Source organism: Cibotium barometz, chromosome 27 (assembly GCF_041138505.1).
Source record: "Cibotium barometz isolate CiBa-2024 chromosome 27, ASM4113850v1, whole genome shotgun sequence".
NCBI lineage: Eukaryota > Viridiplantae > Streptophyta > Polypodiopsida > Cyatheales > Cibotiaceae > Cibotium > Cibotium barometz.
This window is the reverse complement of record NC_141072.1, coordinates 20,392,640-20,419,032: the sequence shown is the minus strand read 5'-3', so window position 1 is coordinate 20,419,032 and position 26,393 is coordinate 20,392,640. Positions and strand designations below refer to the sequence as shown.

General features: G+C 49.2%; 1 protein-coding gene across 3 annotated transcripts in view; it reads right to left on the bottom strand.

Annotated features, from left to right (window-relative positions):
- The window catches only part of LOC147623157 (inositol hexakisphosphate and diphosphoinositol-pentakisphosphate kinase VIP2-like), a 252,107-nt gene that overhangs the window by 211,455 nt on the left and 14,259 nt on the right, over positions 1-26,393 (bottom strand). For all 3 annotated transcript variants that reach the window (XM_086821224.1, XM_086821226.1, XM_086821227.1), the window contains exon 3: positions 21,514-21,560. In XM_086821224.1, coding sequence (XP_086677350.1) covers positions 21,514-21,560 — 47 coding nt within the window. The remainder of the gene's footprint in view (positions 1-21,513; positions 21,561-26,393) is intronic.

Below are 26,393 nucleotides of genomic sequence, written 5' to 3'. Positions count from 1 at the left end.
TATGAAAGACAAAATTAAAGTCATGAAGCAAACAAGGTCACTTAAGGGAACGAAGGTGTGGATGGCGGATGAACTCTCAGCCACACAACTAAAAAACAAGAAACAAGAACTCAATAAAGTATACGAAGCAAGGAAACAAGGAAAATGCGCAGTCTACCGTAGAGGTAGAGCTGTTATTGCAAATTTCACGACAACCAAACATGGTAGTAGTGAAGAGTAGCTGCTAGAGAAATCCTTCATGTTATCTAGGATTCTCCTACGGTCATGTAGGGAATTTGAACTATATTTAGTTTTATCTCTATTTTCATTTTGTTGCCCCCGAAGTGGAATGTAATCACATGGATGTATCTGATTAGTCCTATTGGTCAGATGTGGCCTCTAAAGGACGTTAATATAGTTTTCTTTCTTTCTTTTCTTTCTTTCTCTCTCTCTTCTTCCATGGCTTCCCCCTTGCGCAACCCGACGAAGGCGACCTTTATGGTCACAAACAAGAGGATAACAAATGTGGAAAAGGAGATGAAGGAATGGAAGGCGGAGATGGAGGGATGGTGGAAGGAGAAAGCCAACTTTCTCCAAATGGTATTCAATGAGGGTAAACGGTGGAAAGAGGAGAAGGACGACCTCATAGCACAAGTCAAAGACCTTCACAGGGAAGTCAACACGCTCAAAGGCGTAATTTCATCTCTTCAGAGGGAGCTTGCAGAGACTAAGGCAAATGGTGGACTTGAAGAAGGTGAAATTCAGCCATCCATGATAGAAGAGCTCAGGATATCAAGGAACAAGTACGGGCAATTAAGGAAGAAGAGAAGCAACACGAAGCAAAGACTTCCTCATGGGTGGAAGTCATCACCAAGACTCAAAGGAAGATGGCTGAAGCGGAGAAGTGGATAGAGGTCGCCAAGAAGGGTAAAGGTAAGGAGATAACAACCCCTACACCTACAATCATTAACATGACTTTGGAAGAGGAACAACGAAGACGTACACGTGCTTTGCATGTGAGGATTACCGGCCTTAAAGACGGGGATAAAGTTGAAGAGGAGGTGAAAGAGCTTATGGTGTTGATGGGGATTGACAGTCCGGCACACGCAAAAGCCTGGAGAGTGGGCAAAAAAAGCGGAGGCAATGGGGAAACATCAAAGGAAAGAGCTCTCATACTTCGCTTCCCCTCTATTGAGGCGAAAAAGGAGTTCTTGAAAAGGCGACCCACTTTAAAGAATACAGGCATTTTTCTTGGTGACGATCTTACTCTTTCACAACTTGCACATATGAAGGAAGTCATGCCAGAGATTAGGGCGGCAAGAGAAAAGGGAAAGATAGCATTTTATAGAGAAGGGAGGGTGGTCATCGTAGAGCGACGCTCTACATGACGGTGCGAGACCTATGGGACCAAATTAAAGCTGGCAGCCTGGAACTGCAATGGATCCCTCAGACTTGATGTAGGTGCCTTTGAGGACAGCTTTAGAGATAGAGATATAGTCTTCTACTCGGAGACTCACCAGGCCCCTGGTCAGATGATGCCACAAGTGACAGGATACAGATGGGAGACAGCTTGCAGAGTAGGGACGAGATCGGTACACAGTAGTAGAGGATCAGGGGGGTGGCACTTCTTTTCAGGGAGGAGCTGCAACCGCTTCTACACATCGTTCAGAGAGATGATCAGGCCAGATATATGTGGGTGAGACTAAGGGCCGACACAGGCAGATTCCTGTATATTGCAATATGCTATTTTGCTCCTAGTACATCGACATATGCAGCACCTAGAGGGCAGACTCCTTTCTCTGTGCTAGATGATGACATATGGGAGTTCTCTAGGGATGGAGACATCATCCTGTTAGGGGACTTTAATGCCCGGACGGGCAACCGCCAGACAGCCTTTTATCATACCTCAAAGGAGATGCTGAGAGAGCTAGACACTCTGGATATGGGATTAGACAGACGCTCACAGGATGTGGAGTGCACAGAGTATGGGAGATATTTGGTAGATATGGGGGCTGCACATGGGTTGGCCATACTTAATGGCTTGCAGAGGTTTCCGTCAGCAACTGGTTTTACTTGCTTTCCACATAGACATGGTGCTAGCACAGTGGATTATGTTATGGCTATGCCGAGCTTTGTTTCATGCATTGAGGACTTCACAGTTGGATCTCGGCCCATTGGGGTAGTAGTGGATCATGCATTGTTGACATTGACCATCTCTTTTCACTTTACCACAACTCAGAGGACACGAGGGGCAGATCACACTCGATATACTTTTACTTCAGAGACTGATGCTGTCTACAGAGATGGGATTTATAGACGTCTGTACACAGAGGAGCCAGGGAGACCTTTGGAGGAGCTGACCCATATACTGACAGAGACTTCAGGATGCAGGGAGAGAGGCATATCCACATACTCAGCCAGGACAGAGACAGCGTTCTAGGTGTATGCCCCAGAACAGCTGGTATGATGAGGAGTGCAGAGAGACAAGAGTCCGACTGCAGCGGGAGGTTGCTTTGGGAGTCACTACTCACCGACAGTCACGATGAGGGATGGAGGCAAATGGAGAGACCACTGATTATGATGATTGCCCGCATGATTGCCACACCAGTAGTAACCGAGACCCTATTCCAGGCAATTACCTTTTTACAGCGGCTATGGGAGCTCCCTCAGTAGAGGTACTCCCGATTGGCATTGATCTCATCCATACAATTGGCAGAGGATGGAGATACTCATTGCTGGTACGCTTAGATGAGATCATGGTTTGACCTACATGGTTTGCGGATAGAGGCACTACCACCCTTTCAGTACAGTCTGGATTGTCCATTTTTGGATCTCACCCGCTCAGAGCAAAACCGCGTGATTAGGATGGATATCATCAGAGTGGACACAGAGAGGACATGGACTAGCCCTACGCACAAAAATGGCTCATTACAAGAGCCATTTTCTACACCTCTCACCAGATGATTTTATCACCCGCCCAGCATACATGGATGTACACCTATCACATGGGATACGCGCTGCCATTGGACAGATCCGAACCTCATCACACCAGCTGCAGATTAAGACAAGGCGATATGTGCATCAAATCTTGGATGACCACATTTGTCAGCTATGCTACCAGGAGGTAGAGACAGAGGAACACTACATTTGCCAATGTACAGTCTATTATGAGATCCGAGGGAGATATCACTCCCTCTTCCGAGAGGGTTTTGGGCCGTTACACAGGGTCATGGAGTTTGAAGATCAGAGATGCCTGGGATTGTTTCTACTTGAGCTCAGGAGACACAGAGAGACCCTCTTGGCAAACAGGAGGCCGAGCCATGATGTACCTAGACAGAGGACCCTAACAGATTTCTTCGGCACCAGCACCAGCAACCCGGCCCACACACCTCCTGATACCTCCTCTATTGGGCCATCAGGGCACCGACCACGCTCCCAAGGAATCACCACTGATAGAGCAGTTATCTTATGTCGTGCTCGTCGGCCACGCCCACCAAGATCCCGACCACGGCATCCTCACCATCGCCAGATCAGAGCCATTATTGCTCGGCATCGAAGGCGCCTACCTCGCTTCTACAACCTCTCAATTCTAGACAGCCCCATGGCAGAGATACTTGATCTAAGGAGAGGGCAACACTTCAATTGATCAGCATACATGGATCTACCTGATATACATTTTTCAGTATTTTCTACTCAGTATCATCTCGGAGTCTTACAGTTCTGTTCTTATAACTGTAGGACAATCAGTATATTGTACTTTTTAGTCTCATTTAGTTGTTCTCTTTGATGAGACACCAACTTCAGATGTACTCTCAGGCCATTATGGCCTCTTAGAGACGTTAATATATCATTTCATTTCAGTTCTCTCTCTCTCTCTCTCTCTCTCTCTCTCTCTCTCTCTCTCTCTCTCTCTCTCTCTCTCTCTCTCTCGCCTGTCTGCCTACACCCCTCCCTCTTCGCTCTACGCCCACCCCTCCCGCTGCTCCCTTCGCTCTCCCCTCCCGCTACCTGCCTGCGCCCCCCCCCCCCCTCTCTCTCTCTCTCTCTCTCTCTCTCTCTCTCTCTCTCTCTCGCCTGTCTGCCCGCCCTTTTCCATTTCGCCTGTGTCCTCTGCTCTGCTCCGCCATTTCGCCTGTGTGCCCCGCCCTTTTCCATTTTGCCTGTCTGCCCGCCTCTCTCATTTCGCCTCTGCTCTGCTCGCCATTTCGCCTGTGTGCCCCCCCTTTCCCATTTCGCCTGTCTGCCCCGCCTCTCTCATTTCGCCTCTGCTCTGCTCGCCAGTTCGCCATTGCCGCACAGTTCTGCTGGCAATGGCCAGTCTATCTATGCGTTAGGCTGGTCGCTCGCCCCACCTTTCCCCACTCACCCTTGCTCAGGCCCCCAAGGCAGCAGCATAACTCTCTCTCTCTCTCGCTTCTTCCATGGCTTCCCCCTTGCGCAACCCGATGAAGGCGACCTTTATGGTCACAAACAAGAGGATAACAAATGTGGAAAAGGAAATGAAGGAATGGAAGGCAGAGATGGAGGGATGGTGGAAGGAGAAAGCCAACTTTCTCCAAATGGTATTCAATGAGGGTAAGCGGTGGAAAGAGGAGAAGGAGGACCTCTTAGCGGAAGTCAAAGACCTTCACGGGGAAGTCAACACGCTCAAAGACGTAATTTCAGCTCTTCAGAGGGAGCTTGCAGAGGCCAAGGCAAATGGTGGACTTGAAGACGGTGAAATTCAGCCATCAATGATAGAAGAGCTCAAGGTTATCAAAGAACAAGTACGGGCAATTAAGGAAGAAGAAAAGCAGCATTAAGCAAAGACTTCCTCATGGGTGGAAGTCATCACCAAGACGCAAAAGAAGATGGATGAAGCGGAGAAGTGGATAGAGGTCGCCAAGAAGGGTAAAGGTAAGGATATAACAACCCCTACACCTACAATCATTAACATGACTTTGGAAGAGGAACAACGAAGACGTACACGTGCTTTGCATGTGAGGATTACCGGCCTTAAAGACAAGGATAAAGTTGAAGAGGAGGTGAAAGAGCTTATGGTGTTGATGGGGATTGATAGTCCGGCACACGCAAAAGCTTGGAGAGTGGGCAAAAAAAGCGGAGGCAACGGGGAAACATCAAAGGAAAGAGCTCTCATACTTCGCTTCCCCTCTATTGAGGCGAAGGAGTTCTTGAAGAGGCGACCCACTTTAAAGAATACAGGCATTTTTCTTGGTGATGATCTTACTCTTTCACAGCTTGCACATATGAAGGAAGTTATGCCAGAGATTAGAGCGGCAAGAGAAAAGGGAAAGATAGCATTTTATAGAGAAGGGAGGGTGGTCATCGTGGAGCGACGCTCTACATGACGGTGCGAGACCTATGGGACCAAATTAAAGCTGGCAGCCGGGAACTGCAATGGATCCCTCAGACTTGATGTAGGTGCCTTTGAGGACAGCTTTAGAGATAGAGAGATAGTCTTCTACTCGGAGACTCACCAGGCTCCTGGTCAGATGATGCCACAGGTGACAGGATACAGATGGGAGACAGCTTGCAGAGTAGGGACGAGATCGGTACACAGTAGTAGAGGATCAGGAGGGGTGGCAGTTCTTTTCAGGGAGGAGCTGCAACCGCTTCTACACATCGTTCGGAGAGATGATCAGGCCAGATATATGTGGGTGAGACTGAGGGCCGACACAGGCAGATTCCTGTATATTGCCATATGCTATTTTGCTCCTAGTACATCGACATATGCAGCACCTAGAGGGCAGTCTCCTTTCTCTGTGCTAGATGATGACATATGGGAGTTCTCTAGGGATGGAGACATCATCCTGTTAGGGGACTTTAATGCCCGGACGGGCAACCGCCAGACAGCCTTTTATGATACCTCGGAGGAGATGCTGAGAGAGCTGGACACTCTGGATATGGGATTAGACAGACGCTCACAGGATGTGGAGTGCACAGAGTATGGGAGATATTTGGTAGATATGGGGACTGCACATGGGTTGGCCATACTTAATGGCTTGCAGAGGTTTCCGTCAGCAGCTGGATTTACTTGCTTTCCACATAGACATGGTGCTAGCACAGTGGATTATGTTATGGCTATGCCCAGCTTTGTTTCATGCATTGAGGACTTCACAGTTGGATCTCGGCCCATTGGGGTAGTAGTGGATCATGCATTGTTGACATTGACTATCTCTTTTCACTTTACCACAGCTCAGAGGACACGAGGGGCAGATCACACTCGATATACTTTTACCTCAGAGACTGATGCTGTCTACACAGATGGGTTTTATAAACGTCTGTACACAGAGGAGCCAGGGAGACCTTTGGAAGAGTTGACCCATATACTGACAGAGACTTTACATGATGCAGCGAGAGAGGCATATCCACATACTCAGCCTGGACAGAGACAGCGTTCTAGATGTATGCCCCAGAACAGCTGATATGATGAGGAGTGCCGAGAGACCAGAGCCCGACTGCAGCGGGAGGTTGCTTTGGGAGTCACTACTCACCGACAGTCACGTATTGCCTTCCGACGTCTTGTGCGAAGGAAGAAGCGGGCCGGCCTTGCTCAGCTAGAGCAAGAATTATAGCAGCTGTTCTTGAGCCAGGACTCGAGGGAGGCTTGGCGTCTGTTTCATGAGTCCTCCCCTGCTTTGGCCATCACTTCTACAGAGGTCTGGGTTAGTTATGCAGCATCTCTATATACAGTTCCTGGACAGACACCTTTTCCTGACCCGCCAGCACCATGCCCACAGACATGTACTTTCTTTACCACAGAGATGGTAAGGAAGGCCATTGATAGGATGAAGACTGGGAGAGCATATGATCATGATGGATTGGTCGCTGAGCACTTTATTCATGCGAGAGACATGCTGGCAGAGCTTCTAGCAGTGATGTTCAATCGTGCTATGTGCGAAGGCTTACCTGAGACTTGGAGTAGGTCCACCATCGTGCCTATCTTCAAGTCAGGGGACCCTATGGAGCCAGGGAATTATCGCACTATTATGATTGGTCACACACTAGCACGATTGTATGCATCCATTCTTGAGCAGCAGTTGAGTAGATGGGCAGAGAGAGTTGGCATTCGAGCAGAGGGACAAGCAGGGTTCAGGAGAGGTTTCTCTACTCTTGACCACATCTTGACTCTCCGGGCCATTATTGAGGAGGGCAGGTCGCATGGGCGACGGATTTATTGTAGCTTTGTGGACTTCCGCAAAGCATTTGATACAGTGCCCAGAGCCAGATTGATGAGGCGATTACAGGAGATGGGGGTACCCACAGAGCTCATATGGGGGATTATGGCTTTATATAGATCAGTTGCAGGACAGGTACGCACCCCAGAGGGGGTCTCTACTTTGGTTCACTCCACTATAGGAGTGAAGCAAGGTTGCCCGTTATCTCCTTCACTGTTTGGTATGTATGTGGATGAGGCTTCTGACTACATTGAGAGATTGGGGGACAGAGGAGCCCAGCTAGCAGGTACATGGATCCCACTATTGTTATATGCTGATGATATTGTGTTGATCTCTGATTCCCCTGAGGATATGCAGCGTCATCTGGATGCTTTACATGAGTTTGCACATGATAGTGGATTGTCTGTCAACCTTGGCAAAACCAAGGTTATGGTGTTTAACACCACGCCACAGTGGGTTAGGCGATCAGCTTCCACATTTACATATGGGCAAGAGATTGTGGAGTATACAGATGCATATACATATCTTGGGGTAGTATTCAGTGGGCCAGTGTTTTCGATGAGGAGAGCAGCAGAGACTAGATTGACTAGAGCACATGCAGCCCTGGGTGGTTTGGAGAGGATGTGTTCGCAGGTTCAGTTTCAGGAACCTCGAACGAAACTTTGGCTTTTTGACACTCTAGTGACATCAGCTATGCTTTATGGAGTGCAGATATGGGGACCTTCAGTGGGCCATCATAGCGCAGGCGGGTGGAGAGGTATGGAGAGGCCTTTGGTATCTATGATTGCTAGGATTATAAGAGCCAAGGCCGTGGTACCTCATGAGATTATTCGAGCAGAGCTGGCGGCTGCCCCTCTGATGATTGAGGCTCTTACGAGATCAGTCTCCTACATACATGGCTTGTGGGATCTCCCCCGAGACAGATATGCACGCCTCGCCCTGGAGTCCTCCCGACAGTTAGCTTTACACGGAGACACAGCTTGTTGGTATGGACAGATGACATCTTGGTTCCAGGCACATGGTTTTAGCATGGACAGATTGCCTCCCTTCCAGTATTCTCTGGAGGCACCCTCTCTCACTCTCACACGGACAGAGATTACCAGACTCATCCGTCAGGATTTAGTTCAGCTGGACATTAGGAGGACATGGATACAGCCGACTGAGGAGCTGGGCACGAAGATGGCTTTCTACAGAGAGCATTTTCTTCAGCTCACAGCAGATGGTTTTGTGATCAGACCCAGTTACATGGATGTACACTTGTCTCATGCAGTACGATGTGCTATTGGTCAGATTCGCACATCCTCACACCAGCTTGAGATTGAGATTGGCCGATATAGAGGTATACCAGCTGAGGCCAGGATATGCCGAGTATGCCATGGGGAGCCAGAGACAGAGCTGCATTATATATGCCATTGTACTGCATACTATGAGATACGTGGTCGTTTCCACTGTTTATTCAGAGAGGGTTTTGGACCACTTTCCAGAGTCATGGGGTACCAGGACCAGAGGTGTTTGGGATTGTTCTTGCTTGAGCTGCGGAGACATAGAGATAGCCTGCTTAGGCACACAGAGAGCCAGACTCAGAGGCACATTACAGATTTCTTTAGTCCAGCCATCACTGTGCCAGATGGACCACAGCAGCAGCAGGACATGGATACCGCCCACACCAGGGGTACACTGATTGATCGTGCGATTGAGCTTGGGTGGTCCAGACGCCCACGACTACGGAGGGGGGCATCCCAGCATAGACGGAGGTTGCAGCGACAGATTCGGATTATTCTTGCGAGGCATGCGGGACACCCAGTCAGGGTGCTGACCACAGAGGATATTGAGGAGATCCGCCAGTGTCCGATGCGGCACATACTATGAGATGGAGGCACCTCCATAGTGTACCCCTCCGTCCCACATGATATTGTATCCCTTCACTATATTCCACTCACCTCCATAGCGTACCCCCCCCCCCCTCGCTATATTCCAGTTCCAGTTTCATTTTCTAGGTACCAGTAGTATCATCTTTATTTTTCATTTTTCTGGGTTTTTTTTTTTTTTAATCCAGACATTGTATCAGATCCACCATGATGTAACTTTTGGTCTCATAGGTCATTATGGCCTTTTGAAGACGTTAATATAACATTTCATTTCATTTCATTTCATTTCTCTCTCTCTCTCGTTGCGCCCCCCCTTCTCTCTCTCTCTCTCTCTCTCTCTCTCTCTCTCTCTCTCTCTCTCTCTCTCTCTCTCTCTCTCTCTGCCCCCCCTTCGCTCTCTCTCCCGCTGCCTGCCTCGCCCCCCTTCGCTCTCTCCCGCTGCCTGCACCCCCCCCCCCCCCCCCCCGGGCCACTTTGCCCACATCTCTCCCTCCCCTACACCCCGCCTGTGCGCCTTCTTGCCTGCCTGCACCCCGCCTTTTGACCCCTCCATCTCTCTCTCTCTCTACCCATGCTGCCATTTAGGTTTCTAGCTGCATTTTAGGGTTTGGCTGCACTTTCTGAATTTCAGATGTGCAATCTCTCTCTCTCTCTCTCTCTCTCTCTCTCTCTCTCTCTCTCTCTCTCTCTCTCTCTCTCGCTTCTTCCATGCAGTGTTTTCGATGAGAGCAGCAGAGACTAGATTGACTAGAGCACATGCAGCCCTGGGTGGTTTGGAGAGGATGTGTTCGCAGGTTCACTTTCAGGAACCTCGAACGAAACTTTGGCTTTTTGACACTAGTGACATCAGCTATGCTTTATGGAGTGCAGATATGGGGACCTTAAGTGGGCCATCACAGGGCAGGCGGGTGGAGAGGTATGGAGAGGCCTTTGGTATCTATGATTGCTAGGATTATTAGAGCCAAGGCCTTGGTACCTCATGAGATTATTCAAGCAGAGCTGGCGGCTGCCCCTCTGGTGATTGAGGCTCTTACGAGATCAGTCTCCTACATACATGGCTTGTGGGATCTCCCCCGAGACAGATATGCACGCCTCGCCCTTGAGTCCTCCCGACAGTTAGCTTTACAGGGAGACATGACTTGTTGGTATGGACGGATGACATCTTGGTTTCAGGCACATGGTTTTAGCATGGACAGATTGCCTCCCTTCCAGTATTCTCTAGAGGCACCCTCTCTCACTCTCACACGGACAGAGATTACCAGACTCATCCGTCAGGATTTAGTTCAGTTGGACATTAGGAGGACATGGATACAGCCGATTGAGGAGCTGGGCACAAAGATGGCTTTCTACAGAGAGCATTTTCTTCAGCTCACAGCACATGGTTTTGTGATCTGACCCAGTTACATGGATGTACACAGTACGATGTGCTATTGGTCAGATTCGCACATCCTCACACCAGCTTGAGATTGAGATTGGCCGATATAGAGGTATACCAACTGAGGCCAGGATATGTCGAGTATGCCATGGAGAGCCAGAGACAGAGCTGTATTATATATGCCATTGTACTGCGCATACTATGAGATACGTGGTCGCTTCCACTGTTTATTCAGAGAGGGTTTTGGACCACTTTCCAGAGTCATGGGGTACCAAGACCAGAGGTGTTTGGGATTGTTCTTGCTTGAGCTGCGGAGATATAGAGATAGCCTGCTTAGGCGCACAGAGAGCCAGACTCAGAGGCACATTATAGACTTCTTTAGTCCAGCCATCACTGCGCCAGATGGACCACAGCAGCAGCAGGACATGGATACCGCCCACACCAGCGGTACACTGATTGATCCTGCGATTGAGCTTGGGTGGTCCAGACGCCCACGACTACGGAGGAGGGCATCCCAGCATAGACGGAGGTTGCAGCGGCGGATTCGGATTATTCTTGCGAGACATGCGGGACACCCAGTCAGGGTGCTGACCACAGAGGATATTGAGGAGATCCGCCAGCGTCCGATGCGGCACATATTATGAGATGGAGGCACCTCCATAGTGTACCCCCCCATCCCACATGATATTGTATCCCCTCACTGTACTCCACTCACCTCCATAGCGTACCCCCCCCCCTCCTCTCACTATATTCACACCCTATAAGGGTTTCTGTTTACCTTCCAGTTCCAGTTTCATTTTCTAGGTGCCAGTAGTATCATCTTTATTTTTTCATTTTCTGGTTTTTTATCCAGACATTGTATCAGATCCACCATGATGTAGTAACTTTTTGGTCTCATTTTTTCGCTCGCTGAAGCTACCACCCCTCCTTGCTCGTGCTACCTATACTCCTGCGCCCTCCGCCTTCCTGCCTGTTCGTCCCCTCGCGCCCCCCTCAGTCCCCTGCCAAGGCCTGCCCTCGCAGGAGACCCCGATCCTCACCACAGCAGAGCAGACCCCTGATGGCCCGCCCACAGATGCGGCTCAGCAGGCTGCCTCCGGGACACCTGCTCAGGCCACAAAGACCTCGAAGTGGCAGCCTGGACAAGGGCGCCGCCGAGGGAGACAGCCACAGCAGCACGCCCAAAGACCGCTGCAGGAGCAGCCACAGTCTCAACCTCACTGGGTTCCCGTGAGGAACAGCTTTGCTCCCCTCCAGGAGGAGACCCCTGCGGCGATGACTGAGGACCAGGAGATGCCAGCACCCCCTCCTTCACCCCCCCCCCACCCCCGTCCCCTCCCACCGCCTCGCTTCCACCCTCGCCTCCTCCCGTCCCGGCAGCCCCCCCCCCCCCCCCCCCCCCCCCCGCCCGCGCCCGCCTCACCTTCCCGGGAGGCCCTGGCAGTCCCCTCGCGTTCACCTGCAGTCCGGAGGGCGCTGAGCACCGACCTCACTCGAGCACCTTAGAGGAGGCCTACCATGCCGATTCGGGCTTCACGGATATCATCTATCCGCAGTCGGCTGAGTCGCCTCGGCATTAGACAGCGCTCGGAGGCTTTTGATTACGCCTTCACACGGCTTTTTGGAGCAGAGGGCCCCCATGAGCCAGCACCCATCCGAGTTCATGTAGTGATACCTCCGGCCCGCGGGGAGGAGGCACTAGATTCAACGGTGGCCTTCTCATTCCCTCTTTGTGGCCCTTGCGACCGGGAGTGGACTCTAGAGCTCGCTCTTAGCACTTTGAAGACTCAGGCAGTTGAGTTTTCTCATCATGTGAGCGATCTGGAGGTGACAGATGTGATAGGCCGACTATGGGAGTTGGCTCATTTTTTCTTGGATCCCGGGAGTGTGGATACCTCAGGGATTCGTCATTTGGTCGTTCGCATAGTGGCAGATTTAGCACGCGACCCTGGATATGTATGTATACACGAGGTTGCTCTGTCAGAGCGGGAGGCAGTCGCCATGGGCCACAGCCACTGGCGCCTGATCCGTGATTCTTGCAGTACACCGGGTGGGCAGATTCGCATCCGCTCGGATGGGGACTACTCTCCAACCAAGCCGCTTGCGAAGGCCCGCCGTACGGCTGAGACAGCATCCACCTCAGCAGGTCATCCATGAGGATCATCTCATGGAATGTACAGGGCCTTGGCGGAGCACATTTTATACGCTATCGTGGTTGCTTGAGGCAGGAGCTTCAGAGATGCCTGGTTGGTGGCAGCATTGATATTTTGATGATGCAAGAGCACCACTTGGGTGAGAGCAAGATCCGGAGATATGGTTCGGTGATGCCTGGTAGATGGGACACCTTTTGGTCTGTAGGGTTTGGTCCTTTGGGTGGACAGGGAGGAGTATGCATGGTCATTGCAGATGTATGGCGGCAGGCCATTGTGGATCGAGGGATCATTGTGCCTGGTAGAGCACAGTATGTCATTCTAAGGATGCATGATGAGCTATTGGGCGTTCTCAACGTCTATGCGCCCAATCATGCTAGTGCCAGAGCAGAGTTCTAGACTCAAGTTACGGATGCATTGCTAGAGGCCGCGCATTGGTGTGTCGGGGGAGACTTCAACATGCTTGAGGACCCGGCCGATAGGGTGGGAGGCAGTCATGTTACAGTGCACAGCACGGAGCTTGTAGCTTGGAACCAGTTTTGCATGTCACTGAGGATCACTGATGTATGGCAGCATGGGGCCTTCTCCCGTTCTCAGGACAGTCTTAGTTTCTCTCGGTCGGATCGCTGGCAGGGAGGGACTAATCTATCACGGATTGATCGCTTTTATGTGGGCGACTGGTTAGGGGAGTGAGGGGGCTCCGTCGGCATTCTCGCTGGCACCTCATTTTCAGATCATGCGCCAGTTATCTTGACATTGGAGGAGAGGACACGGGAGCCCAGCTTGCAATTGAGGATCCCAAAGAGGGTACTTACACATCCCAGTCTCGCTGAGGACATTGAGAGGATCTGGCATGATAGTCAGTGCTCTGACCAGGATGCAGCAGGCCAGTGTGCCCAGGGTCTCATCGAGCTTAGCTCTTTTTTGCACGCTGCAGCTTTGACACGATTGGGAGAGATTCGCGAGCGGGAGCATTCGCTAAGACGCAGCCTTGCTTCGCTACAGCGCCTTCAGGAGCAGCAGCCTGCATGTGAGTGGGTGGCATCACAGCTGAGCTAGGCACGCCAGGAGGTTAGAGAGGCAGAGGAGCAAAGACATGAGTTTTACTATCGTCGTCACGCCTCTCAGTGGACGCAGCTTGGTGATAGAGTGACTGGGGAGTTTTTTGAGATCACTGGACCCCGCCATGCTCGAGCAGGAGTCCGTCAGCTTGGTAGACCGGATGGATCGGTAGCTACTGAGCCCGGGGAGATCAGAGCCATTGCCACGGCATTCTATAGAGACCTGCTTTCAGCGGAGCCAGCCATTGAGGATCGAGATGCTTGCAGGCAGACTGTGTGGGCCCATGTGCAGAGGAGGGTCACAGACCGTATGCGTACAGTTCTTGGTGCGCCTCTTTCAGAGATTGAGCTTGCCGAGGCCTTGAGGGTCCTGCCGCGACATAGTTGCCCAGGGGAGGACGGACTGACGCCGGCCTTTTTTATGCGCTATTGGGACCTTTTGGGGCCAGGCCTCCGCAGGGGCTTTCAATATGTTTTGAACACTGGGGTGATGCCACAGAGCTTTTCAGAGGGCTTGATCTTTCTTATCCCCAAGGGGGAGGGAGTATCAAATGATATTCGGCATTGGAGGCCTATTACGATCCTCAATACTGCCTACAAGGTCTTAGCAAAGGCCTTGAGTTTGAGGATCCAGCCCTTCCTGGGGGAGTTGATTCATGCCACCCAGAAAGGATTCGTCAAGGAGCGCAGTATCCTTGACAACATCTTTACTTTCTCGGAGGCGACGGCCCGAGCTAGATTTCTTGGCGAGGACTTGGTCGTGATGCTTCTCGATTTTGAGAAGGCATACGATAGAGTTGATTGGGGTTTCTTAGAGGGCACTATGCTTCGCCTGGGCTTTGAGCCAGGATGGATCAGAGGGGTGGCGGCTCTGTATTCCACAGCTCGTAGCCAGGTGTTGATTGCAGGAGGACGGGGGCCGAGTTTTGAGCTGACCAGATCAGTCCGTCAGGGGTGTCCCCTCGCCCCTTTTCTTTTTCTCTTCTTTGCGGAGGCTATGAGCATGTATTTGACGGCAGAGGAGGTTGGTTTGAGAGGACTCTAGCTCCCAGTCCGGGGGGAGGACCTGCTTGATGCTGAGTTTGCAGACGACACGGGCTTATTTTTGCATGGCCAAGAGGCCAATCTTCTTTGGGCAGAGCAGTCGCTCCAGGTTTTTAGTGCAGCTTCGGGAGCATTGATCAATTGGCGCAAGACAGTGGCCTTTTGGATCAATAGTGCTCCCACTCCGGCATGGATCCCGGACCCCGGTTTTAGATGGATTCCTCCTGGCACAGCAGTGCGGTATTTGGGATGCCAGATTGGACTAGATTTGTCACCTGAGCAGCAAATTGCCCCGCTTCTTCTGAGTATTCGGAAGAAGCTTTTGTATTGGAGTACAGCTCAACTATCCTTGGCTGGGAGGGTGGTGGTGGCAAATCAGGTGCTGTTAGCGACCATGTGGTACATTACGTCTTGCTGGATCTTCTCGAGCTCTTGCATCAGCTAGGTACAGAGGCTGATCAGGAACTTTCTTTGGTCTGGGCGGGACGATCAGCCAGCCCGGGCAAAGGTTGCATGGGCAGTTATTACACTTCCGCTGGCTCAGGGAGGCTTGGGCATTATAGATCCAGTCGATCAGAGTAGAGCCTTATTGGGGAAGCTTATTGTTCGGGGGCTGCTTCCAGGCGCTGAGCCTTGGAAAGAGCTTCTCTTGCAGCGGCTGCAGGCTCGGGCTCCCCCAGCAGGGAGCACTTGGGCACCAGAGATTTGCTGGATCTTCATAGAGATGAGGAGGACAGGCCTCAGTAGAGGATCGGAGGACAGATTTGCTTTGAGCATCCTGAGAGCTTGGGAGCTGCTGAGACCGGGGCTCTCTCAGCGACCTCCTCCTTGTGTTGAGGAGCGGGCCAGACAGCCGCTCATCTGGAGCCCAGCGTTTCGCACAGAGCAGGGTCATATGCTGGGTTCTTGGCCTCGTCTAGCCTGGGAATCTTTAGCGGCAGGCCCAGCACGTAGTTTTGGAGACTGGCAGGCCTTCTGCAGTCTACCAGAGGAGATCCAGGTGGAGAGACTGAGTCACTTCAGAGGGGGGTTGATTATGAGGGATGATATTCAGGAGGCACTCACAGAGGAGTGGTTGATTATGAGGGATCATATTCAGGAGGCACTCACAGAGGAGTGGTTCACGCCTTTCAAGCTAGTGGCCCCACGGTGGATGGGAGCCTTTACACAGTTGGAGATCCTGATTGCTGTCAGAGCTTGCGCTGAGGATGGCAGATGCCTCTACTATGAGATTCAGGATGAGGGCAGACTTCAGAGAGTGGAGGTGGAGTCGCCTTTGGTTGCAGAGTGCACCTTTCAAAGGATATGGGTAGTGGCCGCCGCTTCTCGGAAGTGGCATATTGACCCCGACCTTGCAGATGTGCTCCTGGATTGGCGCATATGGGCATATGCAGCGCGCCCCTTGGCCCGGCTACAGTGGGATCCTGGGGAGTACGAGTGGCATGATCCTTATGCATCCCTTGAGGCCACAGAGATCACCTTTTTCTAGTATACTGTTCGGCTGGGGCAGCATATTTTGGCGGCGAGGAGGATGGTCTCTCCAGCTGCAGCGGGGCATTGGTGGCTTTAGGGACTCTCACAGGAGTTCCTGGAGGATTTTTGGGCTCGGCTCTGGGCTAGTCGACAGGCCCGCAGGATCTCGACGTTCCAGTGGCTGGTCGCCCATAGGGGCTCAGCAGTTGGCACCTGGCTTGTTTACAACGGTCTTCCTGCGGCCTGCGTCCGATGCGGCCACCCTATGGAGACACAGAGACATTGCCTTTGGGATTGCCCTCAGGCGCAACAGATTTGGCTGCGGATGCTGCGTATTCTGGCCCCCCTCTCTCCAGAGGGTATGTTTACGTGGGGTGCCGCTGCTTGGTCAACTTCGTCAGGGCCTGCTATGGGTTATGAGATGGAGCAGGACAGTCAGGCCATCAGATTCATTAGGGGCCAGCCTTGCTTGGTTCCGGCACCAAATTTCTCGTCCGCCAGCTGGACACAGGAGAGGGATTTACGATGGGAGCTTCTCAGCAGCCTCACCATCCAGCCTCACCATCTGGTTCACCTGGAGGGCCCGGTGTTTCACGGCCTTTGAGGGGAGACTGGAGCCACCAGCAGAGACTGTACGGGGGATTTGGCAGGAGTTGATCCACACCCTGCGAGGACAGTATGACCGCATCCGGGGCGACTCGGATGAGGCGATCTTGCGGCGCCAGGCCTTTCACACCACCTAGCGCAGCGGCCCCTTCTATACCTTACACACGAGATCCCCCCGTTGGCATTACAGGCCACCTGTTTGGCTTTCCCCCCCCCCCCCTATTGTATGATTTAGCCCCTCAGTCCTTTGTACTGATGCTTGTATTTTGCAGCACCTAGGGAGAGTCTCCCGGGCTGCCTTGCTGTATTCACTGCTCTATTTCTCTTATGAGCAGGAGAGATCTTTTGTAGCCCTACGGGCGTTTTTATATAACTAATGAAAGGATCTTTTCTCGGAGAAAAAAAAACTTGTTGGTCTCATAGGTCATTATGGCCTTTTGAAGACGTTAATATAACATTTCACTTCATTTCATCCCCCCCCCCCCCCCCCCCCCCCCCCCCCCCCCCAGGAAACAAATACAAAGGAGGTATATGATGGGTGAAAGCCGATGGAAAGGCCCTAGTGGCGACGATCTCGCGCATGATTAGGAGTAAGCCATCACTGCCACATGAGATTGTGCAAACAGAGATGGGGGCTACACCGATAGTGACAGAGGCTCTATTCCAGACACTGACAAACTGGCACACGCTAAGGGAGCTTCAACTAGATAGATACCCCCTACTAGCCCTAGAGTCGTCGAGACAGCTGACACTCGAGGGAGATACAAAGTGCTACTATGTACAGGTAGGCACTGGTTTGGCATGCAGATGGAGGCCCCCCCCCCCCCCCCTCCCCCCCCCCGTTTCGATACAACATAGACGCCCCGTCTTTTGCTCTCAGCCACACAAAGCGAAACAAGGTTATCAAGAAGGACATTGTCAGACTGGACACTCAGAGGACATGGAGTTCACCTAGTCGTCCACTAGGGGCGAAGATGGCCTTCTACAGAGATCACCTCCTATGCCTAACAGAGGATGGTTTCATCATCCGCCCTCGCTACATGGACACACACCTATCTTTTGGGGTGAGATGTGCGATCGGCTAGATCCGCACCTCATCCCACCAGCTGAGAGTGGAGACTGCCAAATATGGGCCCAAGGGCGGCCGCACCAGAGGACGGGATATGCCAGCTTTGTAACATAGAGCCCGAGAGAAAGGATCGTTACATATGCCGATGCCCTGTATACTATGAGATTCAGGGGAGGTTCCACTGCCTCTTCCAAGCTGGGTTCGGACCACTTTCTAGGATCATGGACTTCTTGGATCAGAGCTGCCTGGGACTTTTTCTTCTAGAGCTCTACAGTAACAGGGAGTCCGAGGGCCGATCCACCCACCATACCTGGACCACGGGCTAGTGCAGGAGCTCGGTTGAGAGGTGTGACACTCGATAGAGCCAATGAGTTATGCAGAGCTCAACGCCCTAGACCCCATGGCCCTCACCCACGGCCACACCACCACAGGAGGATCTGGGGCATCATCTCCCATCATCGCAGGACCTTCTCGCGCCGGCTCAGTTTTACCACCTTGACCACCATGTCACAGTGGCCCATGAGGGATGTATTAGGGTGATATGAGAGCTCTCTTCTCATGTACCTAGATCAGATTTTTTAGTTCTAGATTTTTGTTATCTTTCTTTATTACTATTTTGTACCCAGGATGATGTACCTCATGGATATGATGTAACCTTTTGGTTTCATAGGTCATTTTGGCCTTTTGAAGATGTTAATACAACTTTCTTTCTTTCTTCTTTCTCTCTCCACATGCGCAAAGGATATCTTCCATCCACCATAACTAAGCCTTGTACGTGTGCAAAACCCTAACCCCAAACCAACAATTGGCATCAAAGCATTTTAAGGTTTTTCAGCCCACTCTCTTAGTTGCCCCTTCTGCTGGCCACAAAGCCACCATCATCGTCAACCGCCTTTGTCGGCGTCTCTACTCCCAAGCGAACTACCTCCGCCAACCCTACTCCACCAACATGTGCGTTGCCCCTGGCTCCGCCGACACCTACACATCTCCACCCGCTCGGAGCTGGTTGTGCCCTGCTCGTCCAGGTACATCACATGGCCGCCCTTTGTTGCCTTCTCCAACTGCTCTCATCCCCTCCAGCGCTCGCAACAGCAACTTTCCCAACGGTTTCTGTCCCTGCAAAATGCCTCGCCAAATCCATATTTGGCCCTTTTCAAAAATCACGTAAAAATCATCACATTCAAGCTCGTGCAATCTCAAAAAATTGGGGTTTAACCCATGCAAATTGGCCAACTTGAAGCTTCTACACTCCACAGAATTTGGGGCTTTCTACAAAATCAGCCTCCTGCATGGATCTCAACAAAAGTAATATTGCCTTTGAGAAATTCTCTGGGGTAAATTTTCCTACATGGCAAACCAAGATCCGACTTCTTCTCATGCAAGATGGAGTCTCAAATGTGGTCAAGGGCACTACAGAAGAGCCCAAAGGAGAAGAGAGATCCCCGGCAGTGTGAGCTTGGCAGGACAAGACTGACAAAGTTAGCGCACATCGGCTTGAGACTTGCTGACAACCTCAAACATCTTCTTGACCTAGACAAGCCGGCCAAAGGGGTATGGGAAAAACTGGAGAATCTCTTCGAAAACAAGATCAATAATTCCAGAGTTTTTCTCAAGCAAAAACAAAAAATAATGAAAATGAAAGAAGCTTAAACTTTGCAAGAACGCCTGAGCAATCTAGGCTCAGTTCTTCACCGACTTACTGCCCTCAAGGCACAAGTTGATGAGGACGACATGAAAGCAGTACTTTTATCCAGTATAGAAGAGATTCCAAGTATGCTGAGACCCTCACTGTTCTTAAACTCGGCCATTGCAGCTCGTCCATAGTGATCTGGCCCTATGCGGGCTCCATCTTTTGGCGGACATCTGTACTTCATGACTTTCATTGACGATTACACTCGGTTTTACTAGGTGTATTGTTTGAAAGCCAAATCCAATGCATTTTCCGTTGTCCATCATTTTGTCCCTCTAGCTGAAAATGCTTGCGGTCATAAGCTCCTAACATTGCGGTTCGATCGAAGGGGGAAACACTTGTCCCATGAGTTTACAGTTTTTTTTGCAATCGCATGGCATTTCTCATCAGTGCACTAATTCTTATACACCACAGCAAAATGGTGTGGCTGAACACCGAAATCGTGGACACTTACGGAAATGGCAAGATGTATGCTTAAAAGCAAGGATTTGCCTTCTAGATTTTGGCGTCCTGTGCGCCAGCTATGTGCTGAACTACTGGCCGATTAAAGCTTTGAAATCTAAGTAGGTTATGAGAGTTGGAATGACAGAATCCTTGTAACCACTCATATGCGTGTTTTCGGATGTCTGGCTTACGTGCAAGTACCAGCACAACACAAACATAAACCTGAAGCAAAGGCAATGAAAGTGTATTTTTGTGGGGCATAGCAATGAAAGCAAGGGATATAGGCTGTATGTTCCATCCACTCGGAAGCTTATTGTATCCAAAGATGTTATCTTTGATGAATATGCATCTCAACCTATGCTTTCATGTCGGCTACAACCATCAATTGATGCCCCGGACGTTTTTGATACATTGCTACCATTATTTGATACAGGTGCTGAATCAGCTGAGCCCACTTTGGCTCCGAATCAACCTTTTGCTCTGCTGCTGACAGTCAGCAAATTCAATAGTCCGACATTCCCCATATTGCTCCAAATCCGCCACACTTCGATCCGGATGCCTTGGGTGATGCATTAGTTAAAGAGGATGAAGCTAACCAAGACTCGCAGAGAGTTCCCTGTTGGCTCTGTGCCACCTTGCATGACAGCAAGCTAACTCCGCTTATGTCTGGTCGGACATGAGCTATCTCTCGACATGCATCTCATTTTTTTGACACAACCCTTGTTGCTACCGCATGTAATAAGCAACCTCTTTCTCATTTTGATGCATTGGAGGATGACAATTGGGTTTCAGCCATGCGTTCGGAGTTAGACTCCATTGAAAAAAATGCTACATGGGAGTTATGTGACTTGCCTGCCGGCAAGCGTGCTATCAATACAAGGTGGGTGTATAAACTGAAGCGGAAGCCTTGATCGTTACAATGAACAGCCTAAACAAGGGCACTTTTTACCGTATGCTGGCAGAGGTTTTTTTCCGTGTGAACACCCTCTTGTGTGTTAGCCACGTCAGCCCTAGGGCTAGGGCTACTAGCACTCATGTACTCCACTCATTTCACATCATTATCATCAAGTACTTCTAGCTATTGTGCTTCGTCTCTCTCTCTAAGCTCCTGTGTGATTGTGTGTGCATGTGTCTATGTGAGTGTGCAGAGCATCTTCTCCCTCATCCAACACTACCTAGGCAAACAAAGATTTCTTCTTACCAAGCCTTGTTTCCAAAACAAGATTCCACTATCTTTATCTGTTAGAAAGCTAGTTAACCATGTTGAGCTCCATCAAACAATACCTTTAGTCCATGCATTCTCCTCTGGTCCCCACGGCAAAAGCCACTCCCTTACAGAAGCGTAAAAAGATCTCTTTATCTACTCTATTTAGCAATACTTGCAAAACTCTCAAAGAACTGACTTTGATACTTAAATGTAGTGCTACTAAAACTCTCAAAGAACTGACTTTGATACTTAAATGTAGTGCTACTAAAACTCTCAATGAACTCCCTTTGATACTTAAAGTAGTGCTACTAAAACATTGTAAATAAACAAAAAGGTTTCTCTGAAAAACAAGTAATATATATGACTTACTGCTCCACAGGTTCCTTGAGAATAACCTTGTCTCCAAAAATGAAAATCTACCACAAAATAAACAGCCATAAGAATTATTAATTTGGCAAAGCCACAGGCTAATTGAACGCCAACCTTAATATGTCAACTTTAATACAAGGGAAGCCAAAAGTCTAAACAATCCAGACTGAGATTGGCTATTAAAAAGTAAATATATTACACATTTCATAAGTAAAGACAAAAATAGAACACAGTTAAGATGGCAATTTTAGATTACTTCCTTCTAACAAAAGTAAACACATACATGACAATTTCCTTTCCAACAAACTCTACATGGGCAGCTAAAAGCACAACCTGGTCAAGACTAGACTCAAACCATGTTAAAGAAACTATAACAGGTATTAGCAAAGTGGCCGTGGGCCGAGGGGATGTGTGGTTGACATGTGATTAGTTGACGTCACATGCACCCCTGGCTGACTCGTCCCGGACTGGGCTCACCATCCCAGGTCTTGCACCTTCTGTACAGAAATGTCTACGTGGCATCCAAGTGCGGGATGCACGTGACACATCAGGACATCGAGATCTCCCCCTACTAGAGCCCTCTGAAGCTCCTCGTACACCTTTGGCCTTGTTGCAGATGCCAAGCATCTACAAGGGTAGACCCTCGCCCACCTAAATCCAAAAGGTGGTGGGATCCGCTACTCCGTTGGGAGAATAGATGTTGATGAGGCCGAGTCTAGTCTCCCCAACCTCAAGAATCAGCCACTAAGCTGGACTATCGTGCTTGTCTCGGGCACATTTACACATACCAAAGCAGGTATGGCATTCGTTAAACCAGGTGCACACCCGTATCCAAATACACATCACACCGAACAATCTTAAACCAGGTGCACATGCGTATCCAAATATGCACATGCACACATACACATTGCACCGAACAATCTCCTTTTCCCATTGTATTTAGCCTTGGTCCCCACGTTCAAATACCATCATATAGCCCAAAAAGATGTTCCTTGGCTTCCAGGAATGAAACCATAATATAACCCAAAACAAATCCAAAGGTTGGGTCCCAAAAATAAAACCATAAAATAACCCAACACAATCCATGAGTCCCATGGTACAAAACCATCACATAACTCATGAGAACAAATCCAAGGATCCCATATACAAAACCATCATGTAACACAAATGAAAAATAACAGAAAATATCATGGTAGTGACATAAAATCCATAAAAATAATTAAAAAAGTTTATAAGCTAATAATCAAGAACTGAACACAATGCAGCAAAACAATTTGCATTGTGAATCTCACACCTCATACGTCACCAAGTACATTCATTTTATGATTCTAGTGAGCTTTCGTGTACCACACAAAGTAGTGATTCCTAGCATGCCACCTGGAGTCTCCACATCAACTTAATCTCAGTCACAATATTTTGACAAAAAGAGTCTTCTTCTACCCTTTAAAACCTTTGGACTTTCGTGGGAAGCACTTTTTGACCTTCTCAACTAAAATTTGGCATTACCATTTGACCCCAAATTTCAACATCCCCCTTAATGATAAATTGAAAAAGGTTACAAGGATTGTCCTACAAACATAATGGCCACCAAAGCGTCACACGCGGAAGCTCAGGGAGTCTTCTTTCAGCCCTAAACACCATCTAGAACATGCTGATGCAGAAACGCAAACAGAAGAGAGAGAGAGAGAGAGAGAGAGAGAGAGAGAGAGAGAGAGAGAGAGAGAGAGCTAGCTGGAAATTCAGTAAATCATATAGTACAAAAAGGTACATGAATCCTTGCAGCCATGGGCTGCCTTCTGGAAAAGGTAGAATACCCTAACACTAGTCCTATGTCTAGACCCACACACAAGAGGGAGTGAATGAATAAAACGATGAGCTAGGGTGCCTTTTATAGGCCATTGGAAAGACTAGAGAACTGGCCGACCGCTAGTCAGCCAGCCGCCTGGACACCAGTCTCATAAATGAAGTACCCGACCTGCTTTAATGCAACTGACATAGCCTCTTCTTGCATTTCAACGCAGCCGACAAGTCATCATGTCCACTCCAGTCCATCACTTGCCATAACTTGCACATCCATGCTCCAAAATCTTGGTTCTATCTGGTTCTTAATCCTTCTTTATCTGGTTGCACTCTAGGATTTGTCCTGAGATTAGCATCTACATGTGTGCACAATGCACATGGCATCCCCCTTTGCTATACTTGATGACGGGATTCCAATCTGTCTTTCTTGGATGATTGTCATCATCCCATTCTATTCCCGGAGTCCCCTTGTCATCCTTCCTACTCTGGCAACCTTTTTCACTGAATACCCTTCCCAATCTCCAAATCCACTCTAACTCTAAAGAAGATCTATGCATCTGTTCCATCCAATCCCCATTCCGTTCATGCCCTGTCTCTAAACACTGTCTTGGTCTTCATTCCTAAGAAATGAGTTTGGCACTCTCACTCCACCCCTTGGAGGATCATCCTCCCTTGGAACCGTTGCCTGAAAGCCTTTCCTGGTATACCCCAAGTGGCATCCGACTCACAAGACTGCCATTCCCCTTGGGTCTTGTGGAACACCACCAACCACCCTCCTTGGAGTTCTTCCCTATCTTGTGTTCCTTGCCTTGGGCCTCGTACTTGTGCACTTTCCTATACCTTGGACCTGTACACCTTCATACGGGACTGAATCCATGTTTAGCCTTCCTGAGCCTGATGCTCTGATACCAATGTCACACGCGGAAGTTCTAGGAGTCTTCTTTCAGCCCTAAACACCATCTAGAACATGCTAATGCACAAACGCAAACGAGAGAGAGAGAGAGAGAGAGAGAGAGAGAGAGAGAGAGAGAGAGCTGGAAATTCAGTATATCATTTAGTACAAAAAGGTACATGAATCCTTGCAGCCATGGGCTGTCTTCTGGAAAAGGTAGAATACCCTAACACTAGTTCTATGTCTAGACCCACACCCAAGAGGGAGAGAATGAATAAAATGATGAGCTAGAGTACCTTTTATAGGCCATTGGAAATACTAGAGAACTGGCCGACTGCTGGTCGACCAGCCGCCTAGACACCAGTCTCATAAATGAAGTACCCGACTTGCTTTAATGCAGCCGACACAGCCTCTTCTTGCATTTCCACGCAGCCGACGAGTCATCATGTCCACTCCAGTCCATCACTTACCATGTAACATGGCTACTATGCGGAAACGTGCTTAATGATGATTAATGCAAAGCACTAAAGACTAACGCTAATCACATGCCCATGACATAGAGAAGTAGACAGAAGGAGAAGAGAGAGACTCTTTACCTAACCTACTCCTACTATATATTACTGAATGAATGAGTAATTACAATGATTGTCATATATCCAATGTAGATCTAAACTATGAATGCTATGAATGAACTTATGCTTACTGTTCGCCACTGTGTGTTAATGGAAAACGCTGATTTGGAAATGTACTTGGCTGATCCAAACTGTTAGACTACATGTCCTTAGTCTTGGCTCTGCAATCTCTGTCTTTGAATGATTATGAATGATCCATGACCTGCCTTTATATAATAAAGTGATAGCAAGTCATAATCAGGTCAGTTTTCACTTTTTAGGCCATAAAAAGTCATCAAAAATGTCATAAAATGTGTTCATATTGTGCCCATAATATGTCCCAACCATTGGTGCATGTGCTGGGCACCTCCAAGCACCTATAGGGCCACCAAATTGGCTCCAAATTGCACATATACAACCTCTAACTTTGCCCTTATGGCGGCTGTAAGGAATAATCATGTCTACGTGGCACCGGATTAACGTGTGCACGTGACATTCCCTCCTACTAAACTTGGAGCTGGGGTGCACATGATACGCCTTTGCTCCATGCTGTTGATTCGACTACGGACTGGATCTCCCATATGGTGTCTCCACCACTATCTCCTCGGGGACTGTAGGGAATGAAAGTTGCCCTTTTGCCTTTAGAAGCTCTATTGGCATGGTATACTCCATGAACACCTCAGAAACTAAAGTACTTATCTTCTCCTCTTCGTCAATGGATTCAGAGATAATTGTGGGAACCTCGCAAATTGTCACCTCCTTGATGGCTATGATGATCTCGGGACCTCACATGGAATCTGGAATTGTTTGTGGCTCTGCATGCTCGAACAATTGTACCTCTTGGTTGACCTCGACCAGCGGATCCGACACGGTTGCTAATGCCTCTTTGGTATCCCTTTGTCCTTGGTCTTCTACTGTGGTACTCTTGTCCTTTTCCTTGGTCTTTGCCACACCTGCTTTCATCATGGCGAAAAGCTTCTTTATTTCTTTCCAATACTCTTCTTTACGTCTTTCGTCGTCTTTTCTTCTTTGCCTTGATTCTTCTTTACGTTGTTCCCTTCTTTGCCTTGCTTCTTCTTCACGATGTTTCCTTTGGCAATCTTGGTCTTCACATGCGTGTTGGTAAAGCTTTTCCCTTTCTTGGGATTGGAATTCAAACATTGCCCAACTAGCTTCACTTTGCCTTTTCATCAAAGCGAAAATATCCTCTATGGTTGCCATGAAGAAACGCTTGCTGTTGTTTTTGCTATAATCAACCCCAAAACCCTAAACCTAGGTTTCTCCATGCATCCTAGACACCCTAGAACCATGCTAGATTGAAATCTAGACTTTCTAGTACTATACTATGCTGACAATGAGCAAAAAACTGATGCAAAAAGACTGATTTGATTCAAAAACGCAAACCCTGATTTTGCTTGCAAACCCTAATTTTATGATTTACACGCAAACCCTAACATTGATGAAAAACTTTTCCTAGGAACAACCCGAACATGCTCTGATACCAATGTAACATGACTACTATGCAGAAGCATGCTTAATGATGATTAACGCAAAGCAATAAAGACTAGATGATTAAC